Raw genomic sequence first — 24,333 nt, 5'->3', positions numbered from 1 at the left:
AGTAACAAGAGTAACAATTTATTAAAGCTGAAATTATGTATTTAATGTGACACGCAAGAGGCGTATGTTACACACGTCCAACTGGTAAGAGGTCCCAGGGTAGACCCAGAACACGCTGGAGAGGTTAAATGTCTCGTCTGGCCTAGGAACGCCTCGGGCTCCACCAGGAAGAGCTGGAAAACGTTGCTGGGGAGAGGGACGTCTTTTTAGTTTTTTATGAAATATATAAAATATTATATATATTATATATATAGTTATGTTTGTTTGTTTTTCTTTGTTTCGTTGTGGATACATGTGATTATAGGGATCAGTGCTTTGAGCTGCACCCTAACCCATAGGAGGGGACTGGTCTGTTTTGTTTATATAATTTTTAACACTTTTTTTCTTTTCTTTTTCTTTTCTTTTCTGACTTTGCCCTCGGTCCAACACTTGGGAGTTATGGGACCAGAGGTCAGAGGTGTTCCACAGCAAGTGTAAAAGTTTTATTTTGAATGTCTTAACCGGAAGTGTTACTATCTTATTGTGTCCGACTTTACACTAGTGGAATGCCATTGTAGTTACTGACTGTGACCACCAGAGGGCGCAAAAGCAACGTATGTATTATTGAATACTATTAAAAACGAGTACTAACATAAATAGTTTCTGGTCGTGTCCGGCTGGTCACTGTATTTTAAGGTTGCAGTGTTTCTTTGTGGCCTCTTGAGAGCACTAAACACCCTTTATTTCGAATACAACCGACAGTGAACACTTTCTAAACCAGGGGTCAACAACATGCGTCTCTTTAGCTCCTCTCCAGTGGCTCCCTGTGGATTTATAAAAATGGAAAAGAATAACTGTTTTTTGTTTACATTTTCATTTTTATTTACCATTGTTGTAAGTCCATGGTACGAATGTACGACGGAGTATTAGGGCCACATTGAGGGAAAAAAATAAATCTGAGATTTCGAGAATAAAGTTATATTACGAGAAAAAAAGTCATAGTATTATGAGAATAAAGTCATGAGTTTAAGAGAAAAAGGTCGTAATATTAGTATATATATATGTATAGTAGTATATTAGTAGTAATTTACGTGTTACTTTCTTTTTTTTTTCTTGTTATATTACGACTTTTTTCTCGTAAAGTTATAACTTTATTCTCGTTATATTACGATTCTTTTCTCGTAAAGTTATGACTTTATTCTCTGAATATTACGATCTTTTTTTTCTCGTAAACGTATGACTTTATTCTCGTTATATTATAACTTTTTTTCTCGTACAGTAATGACTTTATTCTTGTAATATTATGCCATTTTTTCTAGTAAAGTTATGACTTTATTCTCGTAATCTCAGATTTCTTTCCCTCAATGTGGCCCCATACCTCGGTGCAAAAGTTTTGCGCCTCCAGACAGATTTTTTTTTTGTTGCTTAAAATGTCTCTTTTGAGAGTAAAGGTTGCTGACCCCTGACCTAGACAAGAGGTGAACCTTTAATACATCCATGAGGTGAACCCATGGATGTAGGGTGAACTGAGGTGAAGTGAAAGTAAAGGCAGACATACTGTAATAGCAGTACTTCCGGTAAGGATTTAAAAAATAAAAATAAAATTTTAGAAAAGAGGACTAAATATCAGGAATTGTTACGTAGAAGAAAGAACAAGTTCTAGTCAGTAATTTTTGATATATTGATATATTTTCACTCTTACTTTGAAAGTCGCCTAGTCGAGCGTCACATCAACAGAACACAGAACTACATTACCCAGCATGCTCCTCGGCCAAACACTATGGTTGCACAGAACATCAGCTGCAGAGGACTTTGTACTTTAACTCACCGTTTGCAGCGATGCTGAGCTCATTCCTGATTATTATTCTTTGCATACATCGTGTGTCTACTTCGGATACTAAAGGTGAGCTTATTTAACATTTAAACGCAACAGGAAACTAACTTTAGTGAGATGTTTGAGCTCATGTTTGTAACATTGCTAGCTAGCATGCATTGCTATCCATCCGCCTTGTCTGTGCTGCAGGTGATTTAAAGTTGGGTTTAATGCTTTTATCTTGTTGTTTGTAGCTAATTTAGGAATAGCAACAGCTGCTGTGGTGTATTAGTGTTAATAGTGAAGTTAGCTATTATGTATTATTAATATCACTGGTCTGAAACAGAGGACTACAACTTAAAGGTCCCATATCATGCTCATTTTCAGGTTCATACTTGTATTTTGTGTTTCTACTAGAACATGTTTACATGCTGTAATGTTCAAAAAAAAAATTATTTTCCTCATACTGTCTGCCTGAATATACCTGTATTTACCCTCTGTCTGAAACGCTCCGTTTTTTTGACGGAATTGCAACAGAATTGCGTTGCTAGACAACAGCTTGGGTCCATGTGTACTTCCTGTCAGTTGATGACATTCACATACACTGCAACCAGGAAATAAACTGGGACACATTTAGAATGTTTACGTTTAAAATTGTGTCAAGGGTCTAAATATTGTATATTTGTGACATCACGAATGGGCAGAAATCCTGACAGCTTGTTTCAAATGCAGAGTTTCTGAATACGGGCTGTGTGTATTTCCCTGTGGATGGAGTGTTCGATACTTTCACAGTATATATATAGGACTTAAGCCTGCTTTATAATAAAAAAAACATGAAAATCCCACTTTTTTATAATATGGGACCTTTAAGCTAATGTGTGTTTTCTTCCTCCAGTGTCACAGAATGGAAACAGTCCCAGTGAGAGCTACCTCATGTCCATATGGCACAACAGGCTCTACGTGTATTCAGCTGCTGCTCTCATCTTTGGGATCTGGTTCTCGCTGAAGGTGGCTCTGAAGAAGGTGAGCTGTCACCTTCACTTTATGTCTTTAATCCCAGCCAACATGGTTATGTGGGCCCCACATGGGTTATGCTGGGGGTACCTGGGTACCAAGTGGGTATGGCCCCAAAATGGGCATCTTATCTGGGGCCCACTTGGATCAACTAAGTAGGTCCTACATGGGCTTCCCATGGGGGCTACCCGTTTGGGTTCTAGGTGGGTCACTACTGGGAAATTAGTGCATGGGGCCAACATGGAAACTGTGGACAAACCAAGTTACAACCCATATTTCAGGCCATGCAGCCCCCATGTAGTTCCCACATAGAACTTAAACCTGGGGCCGAGATGGGTTTTGGTTTATGTTGCCCAGATTGGGCCCATATAACACCCATTGTAATCCTGCATGAAACCCACAAGGGCAATTGGCACGGGGCCATTATGGAACCCGCGGACAATCCCACATAGGGCCCATTTTTCAGCCCATTTACTGCCCACATGGGCCCCACATGTTGGCTGGGATGTAGACATGTTGTCCTGTTTGTATTTCTAAAAAGGTGCTGATTTGTGTAAACTGTTTTGTCAGTTGAAGTGTTCATGCACTGCTCATGTTTCCAAACATTTAGGGTCCTTGTTGCATGAAAACAAACCTCATTTGTTTGTCTTCTCTGTGCTTTTAGAAAAGCTTCTCCAAAGATGTGGAGCCGTTGGTCTACAAAGCTGTGAAGAGCAATGACAGCTCTGACAGAGACTCTGTGGTTCAAGTGTCAGCAGTTAAAATCTTCTACGGCTCTCAAACTGGAACAGCAAAGGTACAAACACTGTTTACTGAACACATCCTCACTGGCTCATGATGTTAACATATAGACTAGATGATACACAGTAGACACAATATAAGAAACACAAAATGTAGTAACACAACAACGCCACAAAATGTGACCTAAAAAATGACCACAGGGTTTTATTAATGTATGATACAGCGCAAATCTGAACATAAATTTCACAAAACTAGGATTTAATTCAATGCCATACGGGGAGTCCTAGTAAACAATGTGCAAACCTGTGTAAACAAATATTTCACACATAATGAAAAGTGAAATTCCAGTCGTGATTGATTAGTTTATTAATGCTAGACAGACTGGCAGCTCACACATAATACATTTATGACTGAGAAGCATCTCAATCTCAACTTTATTTTTTATCCCCAGAGGGCAGTTGGTTCTACAGCAAGGTATACAGTACATGAAAGAACATAGACATACAGTACAGTAAGGGGAAAGAGAGGCATCCCGAATTCAAGTGAGGTAGAAGCCCAACAAAAGAAGTCAATAACATCTAAAAACTTAGAAAAATTCAAGTCAAATAGAATAAATAGCGACAGAGTATCACCATATAGACACAAATACACAGAGAGAGTAAAGTGCATAGTGACCAACCATGTTGAATACATGATCAACATCTCTACCATCGTAGCACAATTGTCATTGCGGTATAGACACCAATATAGACATCGGATCGTGTCTTTGAACCAGGGTTATCAACTGGGACTCTTCATGTGTTCAGGGCTTTGCAGAAGAGCTGTCAGAGGAGGTGAAGTCTTTGGGAATACCAGCAGAGGTGATTGACATCAAAGACTACGATCCGGACGATCAACTGGCTGATGAGGTAAGGCCGGTCCAAAGAGAAGAGGCTCTTTTCTTGTCTAGTGAAGGACACAAAGAGGCAATGTGATCTGAGATATATGGCCCTCAACTGGAGGATGTCAGTTTCAGAGATTGCACCCTTGAACTACGGTTAAAATAGTTTTAAATCTTCAATTAGTGTTTATTTTATCTTAGTTTTGACTTTCTAATTAATTTTAGATTAGTTTTCAGAAATGTTTAGTTTTAGTTTTTATATATTTAGCTTTTGTTAAGGCCAGGTATATCATCTCAGAAGTATGTAGCTACATACACATACAGAATACATGGTTGGAGAACTGTGTAAGAATGGCCATAATGTTTAGTGTTTAATCTTCGCACTACTTTAGTATCCAAAGTGAAGCGATTGCGCCATAGCGCCGTCTCCTGGAAGTCCATTCAATATCTGTGGTTCAATGTCACGAGAGGTGACGGAAATTCTAGGTGTTTCCTTATTTTGGTAGTGATATATTATAGTTAAAAACACTGAAATGAATTTAGCATCATTTTTATTTAATTTTTATTCATTTTTTTAAATTACATTTTTATAAAAACATTTTTAACCAGGCAATATTGTTTCAGTTTAGTTTTAGCTTTAGGATATAGTTTTTATTTAGTTTCAGTGTACTAGAAATATAAATCACTGCCAACTTTAGAGCTGCTCCTCCATATGTAACCTTTCATTTTGACATTGTAAAATTGAAGTGACTAATTAATGCATCTATTAATTGTTGCAGCATGCTGCTGTATGTCCTAAGAAGTTGCTCTAGGGTGATAATTAATTAAATCTCTAAAATGTAAGACGTGTACTTACATGCAAAGCTTAATCATAAGTCATAACTGTGTTTGATGAGAGACGGTACAGTTAAGCCTCCAGTTCTGTAATGTTGCTGCTCAGCATGGATTTGATTCTTCACGCGGCCGGCACAGAGAGGACAAATGTGTTACACAAATCCTGCTCAGCTGAAGAAAGATGGATGTTTTCATCTGTGTTCCCTTTTTATTTAGGGGGCACAGGCAGCGAGTAGCATTGAGAGATGAATAGGAGGTTGCTGGTTGGCTGGTACACAGCTATTTATTCAATTAGACAGTTTTCAGTGATTGGAAATCTCTAACGGAGAAATGACCGCAGGCACCAGTAGCTCCCTAGATGCACCTGATCCTTGACCATCAGTCGAGAAAGCACTATTTGTTCGACAGCTAACACTGTTAGACATCAGACAACAGACTCACTCGGGCAGATACACACAAGGAGACGATGTCTACTCACTTTAGATTGAATCTAAATTGATTTTCTGCTGTTCTTCACATTCAATTTTAGTCTTTAAGACGAGTCGGCAGAATCGATTGTGTGTATCTTTTATCATATAGCTTCCACAAGTAAGAATAGCTGAAAACGTGCATGTTGGCAAGTTGTCTTTTCTGGAGCAACTTTTTCATGGAGCTCTAATGCTTTGCAAGATTTGTCTTTGTTTGGCTCTGACTTACAGCAGTAGGTGTGCAGGCTTTTTACTCTTTTTACTTTTTTTGGTGTCTCTGTTTTGCTCCGTAGTGGTCAGAAATTAATTATTATTACATAATTTTGTTCCTCATGTCCAAATTAACAGTGACGTTTAATATTGTTGTTCAAAGTATCCAAGAAAATGTCTTGGATCAGGAAACCTACATTTACACAGGGTTCCTACGCAGTATGGAAAAGTATGGCATTTAGTTTTACTAAGTATGGAAAAACGTTTCTGTTTCCAGAATTTTGCCCCTATTCTGTTTTTTGAAAATATCAAATTCAGAATTTTTTCAGAAGAAAGTAAATTGATCATACAAGCAGCAGAGTGTTTTTCCTGGCGTTTTTGGAGCAGCCAGTGCAGCCAAAATGTTTTCTACTGTGTAAGATTGCGCTGGCCAGGGCGAGCTTGATGTCATCAAAAGCAAGGCAAGAAAAATGGTGTATGACTGAATACATAATCCTACACAGAGCTGCCTCTTTTCCTGTATGTCACAGCCTTGCAAAACAGCTCTGCCACAAGTGCAAGATGTTTGACAGAGGAACGTCGTCCCACTTTCTGCGTAAGACTGTGGACTGTCGTCCACAATGGGTAAATGCACGTTTTCCGAGGAATACAAAGCCTGGTTGGAAACAATTCCAAATGGGAAAAAAAAAAGCTGGATGCAAATGTTGTTCAAAATCGTTCGACATCTCCACCATGGGAGAGGCGGCGATTGTAAGCCATATGCAGGGTCAAAAGCACTGTAGTCTTGTCACAGCATCCTCTGCAGCCCGAGTCACAAAGTCAAATATAGTGTGAAAAATATACAGAGAAGTGTAGAAGTATAGAAGTAAAACAATTTGAAATGGAAAATGTGTAGGAACTCTGTTTACAAATGTTTATTGCAATGCTCTGACTTCATTGTTTCTACCTTGTGTGTGCTATGTTTACCTCTCCATTCAGTGCACCAACAAGTCGGTCTGCGTGTTCCTTGTGGCCACCTACACTGACGGACAGCCCACAGAGAACGCTGAGTGGTTCTGTAAGTGGTTGGAGGAGGCGTCCACTGACTTCAGATACGGGAAGACCTACCTCAAAGGCCTCAGATATGCCGTGTTTGGTCTCGGCAACTCTGTCTATGTCGGCCACTATAATACGGTAAGACATATTATTATCAGAATAATATGCTTTACAATCAGTTATTCAAATAATATCCAAAGCTCAAGGTCGACAGCTTGATTTGACTAAACATGCAGGTCACCATGTCAACTTGGTCTGCATTCAGTAACTATTACAAAAGCCAAGAACAGCCACACTTTATTTGTTTAAACCCTGTTTAAGCCACTTTTCTTTTTGCCTCACCAGGTGGTTAAAAACGTGGACAAGTGGCTTTGGATGCTGAGTGGCATGCGGATCATGACTAGGGGAGAGGGCGACTGTAACGTGGTGAAGAGCCGTAATGGCAGCGTTCAGGCAGACTTCCTGGCCTGGAAGGTGAAGTTCCTGATCCGCCTGCAGGCTCTGGCCAACGGAGAGAAGAAGAGCTGCAGCGGGAACTGTAAGACTGGAGGCTCCTGTAAGAACAAGAGGGCGGACGGACAGGAGGAAGAGGAGGAGGCAGCGCCGCAGAATAACAGCTCTGAGGTAATGGCAGAACAGTTTATTTCACTGTTGCGTTTTTAATGGCACACTGAACATTCTTACTTTTGCGGCAGAAACCACGTGGTTAAAATGGTGAGGGTTAGATACCGTTTGTTGGCAAGTATTTGTCCTGCTAAAGTGTCTACCAGCCCCCAGAGCAGTGTTCAATCTGGCCGATGATGATGTTTTCTTCATAATGGGGGACTATTGTTCTCACATCACACATCATATCTCATTTGATGAATTAGGCATTGCTGATCTAGTTTAACTAAATGTAAACGCAGTGTTTCGTGTTTTTTGTTTTACACAGTGTTGTGATCAAATTGACGGAGCCATAATGATTAAAGGGATAGTTTGGGTTTTTTGAAGTGGGGTTGTATGAGGCATTTATCCATAGTCAGTGTATTACCTACAGTAGATGACAGTCGGCACGCCCCCAGTTTGGAAAAGCAGACAGGAGTAACCACCCGGAAGCAAAGCAATATACTGCTGGTGGATGGGGGCAGCAGCAAAACATATTTTAGCCACCTAAAAGAATCAATATCAGTTAAAGTGTATGCGATATTTAGAATGTTTTCAGCACTTTACCTTACCGTCAGACAGCCCTTTCTGACAGGGAACTGAAGCCGTTGTATCTGTCTATGCTCTCTTCAAAGCCACCAGACTCCATTGGAAAAAAACTGTAATTTTACTTTGCAGAACACGGGGAGTTGCCGGTCTACCGCTGCCTCAGTCGGTTAGTTTGTCTGTGTTATGGTGTGACTTTGGTGAATCATAACAAACCATAACTTCTACATCACTGGTCTGATGATGTACAGTATATGTTTTGTCACTGACTGGCCCAAGAGCTGCATACATCATTCATGAGAGACATTATGACGTGTTTGGCTTGTTTTCATGTAGTTTCCTCTAACAGTCCCCCGTCTCTATACGTCAGGTGGACGGAAACTTTGTAAAACTGAGTGTGTCAGTGAGTTGTCTCTCCATGTTATTCTTGAACAAAGAACCTGTTTACAATGCTCTCGTGACTTCCTCCTGAGGTTGAAATGATTTGCAAAATCATAGTTAGTCAGCGTTAACTACTCAATAAACAGTGTGTGTGAGAAAACGCCCTGTATTGCCTGAACAACAGGATGTGCCTATCCCAGTTTAATTAGCGTCTCAGTAGTAATGAAACACAAAACAAAAGCACACAGCCATGTTAAAGGATATGATACAACAGACAGTTGCAACCTTACTTCTGTCAGATAGACTCCATTTTGTCGACCCAGAACACAGATAAGCAAGTGAAGATAATTGCTGAATCTAAAAAGAAGAAGAAGACGCTGAGAAAGTGCGTATAGCTGATGTCTAATTAGGAAAATGTCCTCTGGTTTATGATGATGTCGTTCGACATCACAAAGGCACTTTAGATGTCAAAGCACCTCTTATCACAGGAGGCTGGAGGGAGCTGCTGGCCTCACGCTGCACTCCTACAGCGGGATTAAAATCTGATAAGGACTCAGGAAGACAAGTGTTACTCTGTTTTATCAGGTCCTTATTTAGCAGCACTGATTTTCACGGTTCAGCGTGGTGTTATAAATGTTCTGCACATGAAATGTGTCATCACTGTCGATCCATAGTGTCAAAATATGAAAATAGCACTTTTTTTCCCCCACCAATCACGGAAAAAATAACACATTTCACAAGAAGGCAAAGTAGAGCGGGTTGTCCACTGATCGCAAGGTTAGCGGTTCGATCCCCACCTCCTCCTGCCCACATGTCAAAGTGTCTATGGGCAAGACACTACTCCTAGCCTGCTGCTAACAGCTTTCATATGCATCACACAGATGACCAGTTGTCATGGTAGTAGGCACCTCAGAGCCAACTCTAGCTGAGACTTCTTCCCCTCCGTCTGCAACACTGATGGCACTCAGAACAGAGGTGACATTCAACCGGAACCAAGAGTAGCTGAGAACTGCGGCGAGGGGACCGTCATCTTGATTTATCTACCCACTGTACCGCTCATGCATTTCATCCTGCCGCCCCGTAAACATGCATATGGTTTTCTTTATGACCCAAGAGGAGATAAGGAGGTACAATAAATGCGTTCCACGTAGGCTCCCTCACTTAAGCATGGATACGTTTTTAATTGGTTATAGGCTGGAACATACCTGAGTCTCTCTACATCGGAGGATTATTTACAGTTTCCACTCGATCATCTGTCTCACCATGTCCTTGAACGTTTTTATGCCTCCACGTCTCGACAGCCGTGGCCGGAGGCGTTATGTTTTCAGTTTGTCCGTCCGTCAGTCCCATTCTCTTGAACTCTCAGGTCTCATGTTTCAGGAACGCCTCAAATTTGGCACAAACGTCCTCTTGGACTCGAGGATGAACTGAATAGATTTTGGTGGTCAAAGGTCACTTTGATCCTACCTCCGTCCCATTCTAGTGAAAGTGATGTCTCAGGAACACCTGGAGGGAATTGTATTACATCTGGCACAAACATCCACTGAGACTCAAGGATGAACTGATTAGGTCACTGTGACTAGGCATGTAATGAGAACTGATACTTCGGTACTAAGTTGCTGCCAAAATTCTGAAAATGTGACAATACTTGTTTCTCTACAGCACCGTAGGTACCGTCAGGGCTGGAGACTTTGTCCCAAAGACAATAGGACATGTGTTTGGGATGTAGTAAACTATGGCAAGCCATTTTAACTTTTAATAGCTAGACAGGATATTCATTAGAGATATCTGCAACGTCATTTTGCCTAGTCATAACTCTAATTCAAGATATCCCTAATTCTATTTTGACTAGGCAAAACTCCGTAATTACATTTTGACTGGTACGATTCAAACTACTTTTGCCATTCATGTGTATGGGGTTTCTCATTCAGATATCTACAATTCAGTTGTGCATATCCGCAACTAAATTATGACTAGTTGTAATTCCAGTTTCAGATATCTACAATTTAATTCTGACTAGTCAGAATTCCAGTTCAAGATATCTTTAATTCCCCTCAATTGAAGATATCTACATTGTCATTTTTAGATATCTAAAATTAGATTTTGACTAGTCAGAATGACGTTGTTGATATCTCGGATAGTTAAAGTGTAATTATCATGAATTAGAGTTTTATTGGCGAAATGACGTTGCAGATATCTGTAATTACGTCGGCAGCAACGGCAAGTGGCAGGCGGAAGCTATTCAATCATACTATGGCACTGCACTGCAGTCGTATGGGTTTATAAAGTGTGTCTGTGATCTCACAAAACACATTTCTGGCCATAACTCAAGAATTCATATGCAATGAAAATTTCACACAAATGTCTAATAGTATAAAATGATGAAGTGATGACATTTTGGACAGACATGGATGTAAACTGCAACTTGACTAGTCGGCAGAGGCATACAACTGCGAGAGTATATCTGAGAATAATAACATATTATTGACCATATTTTGAGCTTTCTGGTCTCTTCTTTCTTGTTTCAGGAGGATCTGATGGAGTCCAGCAGTGATGAGGACGAGTCCAGCCTGCAAGATGAGAAAAATGGTTCAGTGGTTGACATGGAGGATCTGGGCAACATCATGAACAGTGCCAAGAAAGCAAAGGTCAGACTCTTTTACTAATGCATATGCTTCTATTTAAGTCTACAGCTAATCCTCTACAGCTGTTAGCTGATGATCTTGTACAAGAGGAACTTAAAATGACTTCAGTTCCTTAATTTATTTATACATTATAGCTTAAAACAACACTACCGTTCAACACCACAGAAAGAAAGAAAATGAGCATTCAGAACAGAAGAGTTAGATTTACACTACTTAGCTGCCCGCTTCACAATATTACAGTTAGACGGTTGTTATATCATTTTAAACTGGAGCTCAAGTCGTCTTACAGCAGGTTTATTTTCAGCGTTTCCGCGTTAAAGGTCTATGTGCGGGCGCCATCGTGGCATTAAGCTTCCACCACCTTAGTTCAGTCTGAGTGCGTTGAGTTAGGAGTAAAAGTGGTGTCGTTGAACGAGAAGTGGCAGATGGGTTGATAGACACCAGACCCCGGCAGGCGAGAAGCGGAGGCTTGCGTAAGAGCAAGGACGCCCACTTCACAGACTTGTGAGGAACGAGTGACTCAAGAAAAGCAGCATAAATGAGAAGGAAGAGGCATTATCAGTCTGCTTCGTATGTAGTGTGTTATAGACGTGAGCTATGCGAGTGAGGAAGGAAAATAATTGTAGGTATTCAATGTGCTTTTTGAGTAGCAGATCATTGTGGGGAAGCAAAAACCTCTGAAATTAACTGCTCACTAGTTTCATGTTACACACAAAAATCATACAAACAAATCAAAGAAAACCCATTTTCTTTTTAATGCATCTGTTTTAGAAAAATGCCAAAATACTGTTTATGTTCTTATTACGTTTTCATTTCTGCTCTTTACTGTAATTTTATGCATAACAGTAGTTGTAGCAAAAGACAATGAGATTGAACAATAAGCCCTTTCCATCCACATCTGTGATGTAATGAATCCTGGACACTTTTAAATGATCTCTATCTGCATTACGTCCAGCTCCAAACTCAACTGGAAATCATAAGATAAGATAAAATAAGATAAGCCTTTATTGATTCCCAGAGGGGAAATTCAGGTGTTGCTGCAGCTCAAAGACAGAAATAAGTACAGATAAATAAAGTAAAAATATAATAAGAGGTAGGGCTGTCACCATCAGATTTTCACTGCACAGTTATCATGGCCAAAAGAATTCACAATAACAATATTATCGCGATATCTATAGAACATTAAAATAATAATAATAATGCTGTCAGTCAAATTCATCTTTAACTTTGGTTTTTACGCATTTTGTCTCTTTTTTGGCAAATGAGTTACACTCAAAATACGAGTGTAGAGAGGTGGAGAGAGAATCTGTAACCATAAATCTATATATAAAGGGATTTAAGAGGCAAGAACTGTACAAGAATGAACTATACAAGAGCAATTAAAGACACATTTACGTGTGAAGTGACGATGTCAAATGACAAATGTCTGGTCATAACAACAAGATACTCACAAAATGACGTTTTATTGTGGCTGCAACTAAAACATGAATTTCTACTTTTGACCTCAAATCAAACCTTTTGCTTCCTGTTAGCTGGGGGTGTAAGAAAATATCGATGCACATGAGTATCGCGATATTATGTTTTAAAAGTGTACTGTATCGATTCTCCAAAACGCCGTATAGATTTTTATAAAACCTCTTAAAAATCCGCCGGCTGACCCGGCCGCTATTCTGTCTTTCAGAGGCTGTCAGTTTTCAAACTAGAGTTAAGATACTGGTATCATATGAAACTAGAAAACTTAAGGAATCCATTGGTACCAACCGTGTCATACCATCCCGTCCTAAAGGAGGCTAAATAACGCTCCAAAATTACGCTAAATTTTGGTGAGGAAAACTTTCATGGCCATTGTCAAAGGGGTCCCTACTATTGGCCTCTTTTTGGCTCTAAAGAAAGGAGTGTGAACATACTGTGTGTGAAATGAATTTGGAGTGTTTCTCCAGACAATACTGCAGTTGACTGGAGCCTTTGTGGTTCCTAAATTTTGTTCTCATGAAAGCATAATGCTTAAAGCTAATGTGCTACCGGTGCTGGACTGCAGTAGAAGTGTCCATCACAGACATGAAACATGATTCTCCCAGGCGTGTCCCTTCTCATGAGACATACATATTACAGTGTATTGTGTGTAAGCTCTGTGAGGGTTGGACAGGCCTCTTTTAAAACCAACATGAATGTGTTTTTATTATACATCACGGCTGGGAAAGTTAAAGAGACATGAGCTGATGAGAAACTCTGCACCTTTTCTTCACAGAGCCAGACTACTTTTTATATTTTCATTTAGTTTTTACGAGGAAGCCGTGTGTTCCTATTGTCATTCCCTGAGGGTATTCCCATTTATTTTTTTATGATGACCAAACACAAAAATTGACTTTCAACTGCTGCAGATGTATTCTGTTCAGTCTACCTTGTCTTGTATCATCACACTTGGATGTCAGCATGACATTTTTTGCTGTATGTCTCTCTGTGGTAACAAATTAGTGTTTTTTTCTTTTTGCATAATTTGGTCACACAGAGCAGGCGGTGCAAGATGTAATTAGTTTGTAGATTAAACATTTGCTATTGCCAAGAGACGACAAGTATTTAGCCAAGCTGCAAATTAAGTGTGAACACTGAAAAATTCCCCTGACAGTGTAGAGCCAGCTGAGGACCAGAGGTTTAACATCTGTTTTATGTGACTCCCCGTTGATAAACTGGGTGTGTTGCAGGGTTTTAAAAACTTTAGTCTGCGGAGTAAGATGTACTCTCAGTGTTGCAAAGGGAGCTGGAGATGAACCATGTAGAGCTCACTCTGGCTGTGTTTGACCACTAGGTGATGTCAGAGACTCTCATATCTCACTTTAACACCACACTATCATTTCACTCCCAAAGCTATTTGCATTCATTCTCTGCACATCAGCAGGTTTTATTACCTCCTTGGCCTTTATGTAACCATGTAACTGAAGCTAAACCTTACTTTAATGTAAGGTAAATGTGTTTAAGTGAGTTGCCCAGGATTATTTCCATGTGATTTACAAACATCAGTCAAACACATTCAGAGAAATGAATGATGTTTATGTCACTATGGTACAGATTACTGGTCTTTACTGCATTGTAGGTTACTGCGAGTACGATGTGCTTCCCTACGTGACTGCTTTCAAGATATTTTGATAAACTGATTAGTTTTCAAATTCAGTATTTTACAAGTTGTTTGATCATATTTGTTTACTCACAAAATATGAGCTTGCAGCAAACATCACATTTCCATTTACTGGCACTAATTTGTATCATATCTTGAGGCTGTCCGTGAGCGTGATATCTCAGGACCGCTGGAGGGAATTTCATTACATCTGGCACAAACGTCCACTTGGACTCACGGATGAGCTGATTAGATTTTGGTGGTCAAAGGTCACTGTGACCTCACAAAACACGTTTTTGGCCATAACTCAAGAATTCATATGCTAATTATGACAATTTAACACACATGTCTAACAGGATAAAATGATGAAGTGATGACATTTATGACAGACATGGATGTAAACTGCAACTTGACTGGTTGGCGGAGGCATGCAACCGCGAGGCGGTAATTCTAGTTTTATGATATTTTGATGAAATGGAGACTGATGAGGTTTCAAATTCAGTATTTTCCAAGGTGTTTGATCATATTTTACTCACGTTACTCACACACTGCATAAAATATGAGCTTGCAGCAAACATCACATTTCCATCCACTGGCACTAATTTGTATCATATCTTGAGGATGTGTTTCTTAGTCCATCTTGAGCCTCTTTTTACGGACCTGAACAGATTGTAAAACATATTCTCTTAAAATTCAGTCCAAAAAGGCGTCGAAGGGAGCGTGTAGCATTAATTCTTGAAATGTCAGTAAATTATTAAATAGAAGAATGTTTTTTAGGGTTTTATATCCCAGACTGACTGAGGATACACATTTCTTACACTTGAAAAACTAAACTTTATATTTTTATTATGCCTCCAACTGGAGGGAATTAGAGCTGCAACTAACGATTATTTTCAGTGTCGATTAATCTGTTCGTTATTTTCTCGATTAATCGATTAGTTGTTTGGTCTATAAAATGCCAGAAAATGGTGAAAAATTACGATCAGTGTTTCCCAAAGCCCAAGATGACGTCCTCAAATGTCTTGTTTTGTCCACAACTCAAAGATATTCAGTTTACTGTCATAGAGGAGTAAAGAAACCAGAAAATATTCACATTTAAGAAGCTGGAATCAGAGAATTTAGACTCTTTTTTTCATAAAAAAAATACTCAAACCAAATAATTGATTATTAAAATAGTTTCTGATTAATTTAATAGTTGACAGCTAATGGATTAATCATTGCAGCTCTACTACATTGATATTTTTTAGGATATTTTGATAAAATGGAGACTGAGTTTCCAAATTCAGTATTTTCCAAGTTGTTTGATCATATTTTACTCACGTTACTCACAGACTGCACAAAACATGAGCTTGCAGCAAACATCACATTTCCATCCACTGGCACTAATTTGTATCATATCTCGAGGATGTGTTTCTTAGTCCAGTCAATCTTGATCTTTTTTATGGATCTCCGCTGAACAGATTGTAAAACATATTCTCCTAAAATTCAGTCCAAAAAGGCGTCCAAGGGAGCGGGTAGCATTCATTCTTGAAATGTTAGTATATTATTCAGTAGAAGAATGTTTTTTAGGGTTTGATATCCCAGACTGACTGAGGATACACATTTCTTACACTTGAAAAACTAAACTAAACTTCATTTTTTTATTATGTCTCCATACCGGCAACAGCTGTGCCCGGAGTCGTCGTGTTTCGGGTATGTCCATCTGTCCGTCCCATTCTTGTAAACGCAATATCTCAGGAACACCTGGAGGGAATTAGAGCTGCAACTAACGATTGATCTATAAAATGATCCAAGAGCAACTTGGAGTCGACATGCGAACACAAAAAGATTTAATCATACACAGTATTGATCAGTCAGTCTGTTTTTGAACTGGGCCATCCAGAGATTACGTCTGTTTTCACTCACTAATGAGTTTCATTGGCTGTGGCGTTTCATGCTCTCCAACCCATTACACTCAAACATCTGCCTCTAGTTGAGTTTTATCTCACAATTACTGGAATAAAGTGTCTATAGCTGTCTGCTTTCCTCACGAGTCATCTGTCACTTGGATAAGTAAGTTACCTCATCCAACACTAAATGTTTTTTTAGCTTGTTTGTTGAGGCCAGTCCATAAAAAGCAGAAGGCTGTTAGAGCGAAATATGGCACAGATGGATTTGTCTGTATTGATGTCAGTGGTGCTTGTAGCCAGGCACAAATGAGGATGACTGGATCACTGCTGAACTTGATGAGGATACATATTTCTCACAACTGTTTTTCTCCAAGTGTACCCAATGATAGATTACCAGGCACGCTGTGATTGGCTGCCAGAGCTCAGAGTTCATGATGCCCAACCTTATTCTATATCAGTCTTTGGCTGTAGTTCCACTTGTTTTCTGCCAAGTGCCAGCAAGCTTCGTTTCCATTGTTTCTCTAATTGATATTGCACAAATGTTCATTGCTTTGGCATCTGAACTTGGTCCTAGGAGGTTTCTGTTGGTCCATTTCATGCCGTGGGAATGTTACCAGATAGAAATTAGTGTGGAACGGATCATTAACCTGAGCGGCCACACAGTTGCCTGGGCTGGGTTTGGATGTTTTCAGCTCAGTTACCACATTAGACACAATGTTGACATAGTTTAAAATGATTGGAGTCTGTTAAAACTGGATTGGCGCAGCCCTTCTTTTGTATGCCAAATATGTGTCAATTAAAGGAACAGTGTGTAGCATTTAGGGGGATCTCACGGAGCCGGCCGCTTTGTTTCTACAGTAGCCCAGAACGGACAAACCAAACGCTGGCTCTAGAGAGAGCTTTTTGTGCTTTTACGTTGACGTGGCAGTTTGCATTTGGAGGCGCGAATGCACCTGAAGGCCACCTTCTTCTACATGTTTTGAAAGGGAGGAGTGAATGGAGGGGTATTCAGTTGGTTGCAATCTGCAACCTCACCGCTAGATGCAACTAAATCCTTCACACTACTCCTTATAGGGGCTGTTCACATGTTCACAAACACGAGCTGTGCAGCTTTCATCCTTTTATCCAAAGTGCTTGGGATGTTGCGCTACTATCGTGCCTGCCGTTACTAAGCAACCAAAACCTGCTCGCTGTAATGACGATGATGTTGCGGTCATTTAGCAGTAAAAGCCTCACTGACTAAACAAAACTGCTCGATTCCTCTGTGTCAATATGGCTGACCTTTCAACCGGATGTTGTGATGTTCTTGGTCAGAAAGGGTGACGCAGGTAAAATAGTCCGTGGGACAGATCTTAAAGCTCTGGGTAGTCCTGCAATGAAATGATTAACTTCTCCTCTATATATTTACTGTAGTCTGATATTTCTGGAAGAAAGAAAAGATATCTGCTGGCTGTGTTCCAAAAGATTAACTACTTTTATCCTGGGGCGCAGTCGTCGCACCCTGAAAAATAGGTCCTTGGGAACGCTTGTGAGTCTACATTGACAACAATGGATTTGAGGGCGCAAAAAATGCGGCATGTGAACGCCCCCTAAGGCATCACTGGGGCATGGGTAACTAAGATAGCACATGACTTTTCCTTATTTAGATCTCGGTGTTTGAGGTTTTATTTGTCTTCTTTCTCTCCTTCTACCCGATCCCCCTCTTTTGTGCTCCCCACATGTATCTTTATGTTCGTCCCGTGATCACCTGCTCGCTCTGTGTGTTATCGCTGCGCTGTCCGTCTGCATCAGCCCCATGTCGTGTGTCATGGTTCCAGAGCACAACATGGTGCTGTGAGATGTCCCAGTTCTGTTAGTCCAGACAGGCCCGGCCATGACTGGATGTCTGTGAGCTCTCAAGCGAGGGTGAAAGCCGAGCAGTGGGAACCAGAGACCGGGGCCAGATGAATCGCTAGGGCCGCACGCAAACACCACGGGGACAGATTGTTGCACCGTTGGCTACATGTTGCGTATGCTGTCAGAATCCTGCATGTCACCGATGTGGAGGAAGTGAAGGTGGACACTTGTGCTGGCTGAGGGTGATGAATCCCATCTTGGGGTTTAAATTGCAGGCTGCAGAATTTTCACCCCAGTTTAGAAATCTGGCGAACTTACAGAACTATTTGAGCCACATCCTCCTGAACACCGGAGGTCATGTTCAGATGCTCAATACACGGGCTGCTGTGTATTTACTTTTTTCACACTACTGGTGATGTCCACTCTCCTTTTCACACAGTTTGAGGTTTGCCAAAGGCAGGTGAAGTGTCGGTTATTAATTGTATGTCTTTCAGATCAGATATTTTGATAAAATGGACTAGTAGTATGTCACAGCTACACAAGTTCATGCAGATTAAAGCTGCAACTAATGATTCTTTTTATTATCAATCGATCTATTTTCTTGATTAATCTATTCATCATTTGGTCTTTGAAATGTAAGAAAATAGTGAAAAATGTCCCAGAGGTGATGAGACATCTTAATGTGGCTTGTTTTCCATGTTGTCCATGTTGTCCATGTTGTCCGTGTGCATGTCGGCTTGGGAGTATTCTTATAACTCCGTGGCACATGTCTGCAGCCTTTGAAGCTGTGCAGCCAGTGAACCAGGGTTAGTGCCCTACAGCGAGCTGCACAGCTGCACCAGTGACCTTAAGTCTCACTTCTTCAGGAATACACACATACGAACAATCGCCAATGTTTGCTGACAGAGTATCAGCCCATTTTAGACATATAGGTCCCGATAGCCAAGCCGAAGCAGTGGCAGCAGCACAGTAATCGGGTGGAGCTGTCAATTAACATTGTTAATCTCAAAGGCACCTCATCCATCAAGCCTTTCGAAAATATGATACCTGTTCCCATGCACTGGGCAACTTTTGTAGCACGACTTAATCAATCTTCTGTTGAATCTGTAAACAGCATATCTCTGAGATATTTAGATTTGCATACAAATGCTGCACACACTGCAATAATGTAATCCTGGCCTGAAGGAAGTTGTTTATCTTTCAAACGAATAGGCTGCAGCAGCTTTAGCATCGAAACAGCCTGTTGTGGTATGAAGTCTTAGACCTTTTGTTACTGGACCCCTGAAGGGCCTTAAACCAAGACGACCCTGCACTGTCCGGACAGGATGATTTCCCTTTATTCAAAGATGATCACGTCATGCAGTGGTTATGCGGCACACAAAGTCATACAGGGACTGCAGAATCACAAGCCTTGGATCTTCAGTCCTGTCCAACATCAAACACTTTGGAGGAGCTCTTTGGAGTTTCTTGCTTTTAACTTGGTTCCTTAAAGTGGTACGCATCAAATCACGTGGCAAGCAGCAGCGACATGTTCAAACGGGCTTTTCTGGAAGCTTGTTCCTGCGGTTGAACTCTCTTTATTCCGCTGACCCTTTCTGTTGCTGTTGATAACATTTCAGAACTTTGATCTGGCATCCTGCAGCGGTTTAATCGGTATCAGCATTTCAGGACTTCAGGTGCATTGCAGTGACAGGTGTGATTAATGGGCAGGTTGCAGAACAATGTCCTCGCACAGTGTTGTCAAATAGACACTTGTTTTACTCGCTAATAACTGTCATAGTTTAGTGTTGGCAGAAAGCACTGCTGCCGTGTGGAATGACATATTTTTAACGTCTAAAGTAAAGCTGCAACAATTAATCAATCAATCAATCGATTAGTTGTCAACTATTAAATTAACCGGCAACTATTTTCATAATTGATTAATTGGTTTGAGTCATTTTTTTAAAGAAAAAAAAGGCAAAATTCTCTAATACCAGCTTCTTAAATGTGAATATTTTCTGTTTTTTTTTACCCCTCTATGACAGTAAACTGAATATCTTTGAGTTGTGGACAAAACAAGACATTTGAGGATGTCATCCTGGGCTTTGGGAAACAACGATCGACATTTTTCACCATTTTCTGACTTTTTATAGATCAAACAACTAATCAATTAATCGAGAAAATAATCGACAGATTAATGGACAAATAAAATGATCGTTTGTTGCAGCCCTAGTTTAAAGTATTGTGTGTTCATTCGTTGCTACAGGTGAGGGAACACTGATGCACAGGTGACCCCTAAATATATTACTCATGCTTCACAAAGTTGGAAAAATTAGATCTAGTTATCAATTCATGTCAGTCAAGTAAGTGAAGTGGTGTAATCTCAGTTTCAAGCCTGCAAACATTAAAGTGTCTATTTGTTCTGTTCTTGTTTCATGCACTTGAAAAATGATGTTTTTACGATGGTCCCCAAGTGTCCTGGTGAAGTAAATTACTGCCATCTGGTTGGTCTATGACTTTGTTGACTGAGACAAGTTATTACATTTTCTTTTACAAGAACAGCTGAATTCTTTTTTTTCCCCCTCAATATAAAATTTACAACATCATAGTTTATGATTTTATAGTTGTGACAAACAGCAACAAAGCCTTTCATAGCTGCCATAAACAATAAGTGACTCTGAGTTTTGTGTCTGCCGCAGAGCAAAGAGGACGGCCGAGGAGACGGCCAGATGGTGAAGCTATCCAAGTTGAACGGAGTGAAGAAGATTGAGGATGAAGGGGAAAGAAGAGAGATGATCACCCCTGCCCTAAGACAAGCACTGACAAAACAAGGTGAGGAAAATGGAGATTTGGATTCAGTTAAAGTAAAAGTCATACATTAGAGCGCTAACACGAAAAACAACAAATTAGAAACATGATCATCAATATGCTCCGCTCTATAGCTGACGCTGCTTCAGTTGGCGGCGTAAAACTGTGTAGCCGTTTCCAAAAGAACATCTGCTGGTGTCACTGGTGGCTGTGGATAATGTATTCATATTATCTAGCTGCACTGTTTGTAATCAAAAATCACATTAGAGACCAGCTGCTTGTCAGCATATCCTTAACCTTTCTCTTTCCACAAGGGCAGCAAAGTTGTAATTCACTTCGAAACATGAGTTATGAGTCATGTCATCTTTAGTTTTAAATTTCAACAGTAAGTCTAACAAACATACACACATTGCCAGGAGAGAAGTCACTTTAGATTTTTAAGTATTCACTGACAGAGTTGTCCCTTCTCAAACTCAAACTACCTCAGGTATGTAAAGGTGTTTTGTGTATTTCATCAAGTATCCTGTTTACTTTATTTGACAGAGGACAGTGTGTTAAAGTTAATCAGCCCCTGAAATTGCATCCTTTGTTCCAGTGTGATTAATGGACAATGTTTTAACACATGATGATGAATGACAAGTCAAAAGTCAATTTTATTTAAATAGCCCAATATGAAGAATCACAAATTTACCTCAGGGGGCTTCACAATCTGTACAGCATACAACACCCTCTCTTTTATGACTCTCATTTCGGATCAGTGGGTAACTCCGGGGTCTGAAAAGTGAAGCCAATGCTGAAGTGCCTTAAACTTGCATTCTTTCTAACAGCCAGCAGGGGGCGACTCCTCTGGTTGCAGAAAGAAGTCTGATTGTATAGAAGTCTATGAGAAAATGAGCCTACTTCTCACTTGATTTATTACCTCAGTAAACATGAGTTTATGGTCTCAATCGTAGTTTCAAGTCTTCTTCAATACAGCATGATGTTCATTTAGTAAATTATGGTCCCATTTAGAGTCAAATAGACCATAAAGCAGGGGATGCTTTAGGGCGGGGCTACCTTGTGATTGACAGGTCGCTACCACGGCTTTGTCCAGTCTGGGTGTTGTCAGTGTTTTTGTCTTACAACTTTAACCCTTTCACAGTGTGTTTTCACTTCATGAAAGATAATATGAACATTTTTAGTCGCCTATAAATATCTTATTCAGCGTTCGGTTGTACTTCGCTCCACCCTCTCGTGTCACTTCTGGTTGCAAAAGACCAAGATGGCGACGGCCTAAATGCCGAACTCGAGGCTTTAAAACAGCAGTCCACAAACCAATGGGTGACGTCACGGCGACTACGTCCACTTCTTATATACAGTCATTGCTTCAGATAAAGAAAAACTCCCCCAAAAAACACTTTAACGGGGAAAGAATGGAAGAAACCTCATGAAGAGCAACTGAGGAAGGATCCCTCTCTCAGGACGGATGCAATAGATGTCGTGTGTACAGAATAGACCGACATATTAAGATGAGCTACAATAGACAATCCATATGACAGAATGATACATAGAATATCCTTCACGTGTCGCCAAACCGAGCCTGAGCCACGCGGCCTCCTCTCCACCACGTGACATGGAAAGTTAATCGGCCGCTGAAATTGCATCTTGTATTCGAGCCTTTTTTTCTTCTAACATCCTGACAGAGAAATCGCTCAATTAAAGCTGGTCAGAGAGGTGCAACATGAGGAGAAGTGTGGAGCCGGGGAATGTGTTGTCTAATGGCACTTAATGATGCATTGCAGTCCAATTAGCGTCTCTGCCTCCTCCTGTCCTCAGGGTGCAGTCCCAAGAGTCTCACTTCTCTCTCCTCCCACACCAAAACCTCAACAACAACTCTACTACTAACATGGTAGTGCTTGTAAATGTGCTAATTCAACATCCAGACCATGTAGTTCAAAATATGTACTGCTGTCACCTTAACTGAGAAAAACAAGTCTCCAAATATAATATATGTTTTTAATGTTTCATTTGAAAAAGGTATTAACTCCCTGAAATATCTCTGATTACACATGCACACATGATAACACTAACGCACAGACAATATCACTGTCAACCCAGCATTTTTAAGAATGGATGTGGATTAAGAATAGGGCTGCAACTAACGATTAACTGATTAGTTGTTTGGTCTATAAAATGTCAGAAAATGGTGAAAAATGCCGATCAGTGTTTCTCAAAGTCCAAGATGACGTCCTCAAAATGTCTTGTTTTGTCCACATCTCAAATATATACAGTTTCCTGTCATAGAGGAGTCAAGAAACCAGAAAATATTCACATTTAAGAAGCTGAAATCAGATATTTTCTTGACTTTTTTTGCTTAAAAATTACCCAAACCACCAACAATTGATTATATTAGTGTAAATATTTTAAGAATAATTCTGACGGTGTGAAAGTTTTGGATTTATTGAAGTCCAATCTGAAGTGAGGCTCTGTCTGAATGCTTAACATTGACTCAATATCTCTGATATTGCACCTTGTGTTTTGGTAAATGAAGCTACATGTCGTGAATCCATATGTTCTCTGTGTAGGTGTTTGTCTCAGAGTCTCTTTGTCGTTGACTCATTAGTTCTATCTGAAACATTTCACTCTCTCTTCTCTATTTGGTCCGTTCACTAGTGTAACACAGGCCAGCCGTATTCAATCAGTAACCCCCACTGTTAGCTTACACAACAGTCTATAAATAGGACTCTGTGAGCAAGACTTCACTTCATTTGACCAAATGTTGACCTGTTTCATGGTGTTTATGTTGGCAAACAGTCGGTCCCCGCAGACGGTTTGTTTCATTTGAAATGAAAGAAGAAAGGTTTGGCGTCGTTTTAATGATATTGGATCTTGGACGGCTGTATTTCCTTTTTCTGGCATGACATGGATGCAAAAGTCACAATTCTGTTGAAACTCTGAGTCATGTCCAAGAAAATTTTAACATGATGCTGCACTTATAAGAAAATAGGTTACTGTGGCTCAGGAGGAGAAGGGGCTCAAACGTGGACCTAAAATCTGTTTGATTTAAATTTGTATTTGCGACTATAAAGAGTAAACATAGTGGGTTAAGGCACATGTCATCATGTGATATAAGAACTGTCATATCTTCTGCAAAAAATCATTAAGTGTTAAATGAGGTAATATTTAAGTTATAAAACTTTCACAAGAAAGTGGGGCACTAAACATTTTATTTCTCATCAGAATATTCACCTGGGACAGTCATGATAACTACTTTTATTTGATGATATATTGTCCCAGAAATAATTGCGATAAACAATATTATTATCATTTTAAGACCATTTTATGCCACTGATTTAACGATAATATAATAGCACAATAATACAAGTACACCCTTTCAAAGAGCAACGAACTTTTAAAAAAGATGTGAAATATTCTAAATAAATAAATAAAACATCAATAAATTAGAAGTGCACTCGGAGAGCGCAGACCTCCGCCAAGGCAGGTGTCATGTACGTCGCTGCCCCCCTGTGGTGGCCTGTGGTG

General features: G+C 40.0%; 1 protein-coding gene across 1 annotated transcript in view; it reads left to right on the top strand.

Moving 5' to 3' along the window:
* The first annotated feature begins 1,722 nt into the window (after positions 1-1,722).
* tyw1 (tRNA-yW synthesizing protein 1 homolog (S. cerevisiae)) overlaps positions 1,723-24,333 on the top strand; it is a 72,930-nt gene continuing 50,319 nt past the window's right edge. The window contains exons 1-8 of the mRNA XM_074641195.1: positions 1,723-1,882; positions 2,688-2,815; positions 3,471-3,602; positions 4,354-4,455; positions 6,917-7,111; positions 7,319-7,597; positions 11,071-11,190; positions 20,703-20,835. Of these exons, the coding sequence (XP_074497296.1) occupies positions 1,819-1,882; positions 2,688-2,815; positions 3,471-3,602; positions 4,354-4,455; positions 6,917-7,111; positions 7,319-7,597; positions 11,071-11,190; positions 20,703-20,835 (1,153 nt within the window). The 5' untranslated portion in view covers positions 1,723-1,818. The remainder of the gene's footprint in view (positions 1,883-2,687; positions 2,816-3,470; positions 3,603-4,353; positions 4,456-6,916; positions 7,112-7,318; positions 7,598-11,070; positions 11,191-20,702; positions 20,836-24,333) is intronic.

This window comes from Sebastes fasciatus, chromosome 7 (assembly GCF_043250625.1).
Source record: "Sebastes fasciatus isolate fSebFas1 chromosome 7, fSebFas1.pri, whole genome shotgun sequence".
Classification (NCBI taxonomy): domain Eukaryota; kingdom Metazoa; phylum Chordata; class Actinopteri; order Perciformes; family Sebastidae; genus Sebastes; species Sebastes fasciatus.
This window is presented reverse-complemented; position numbering and strand designations above follow the sequence as displayed.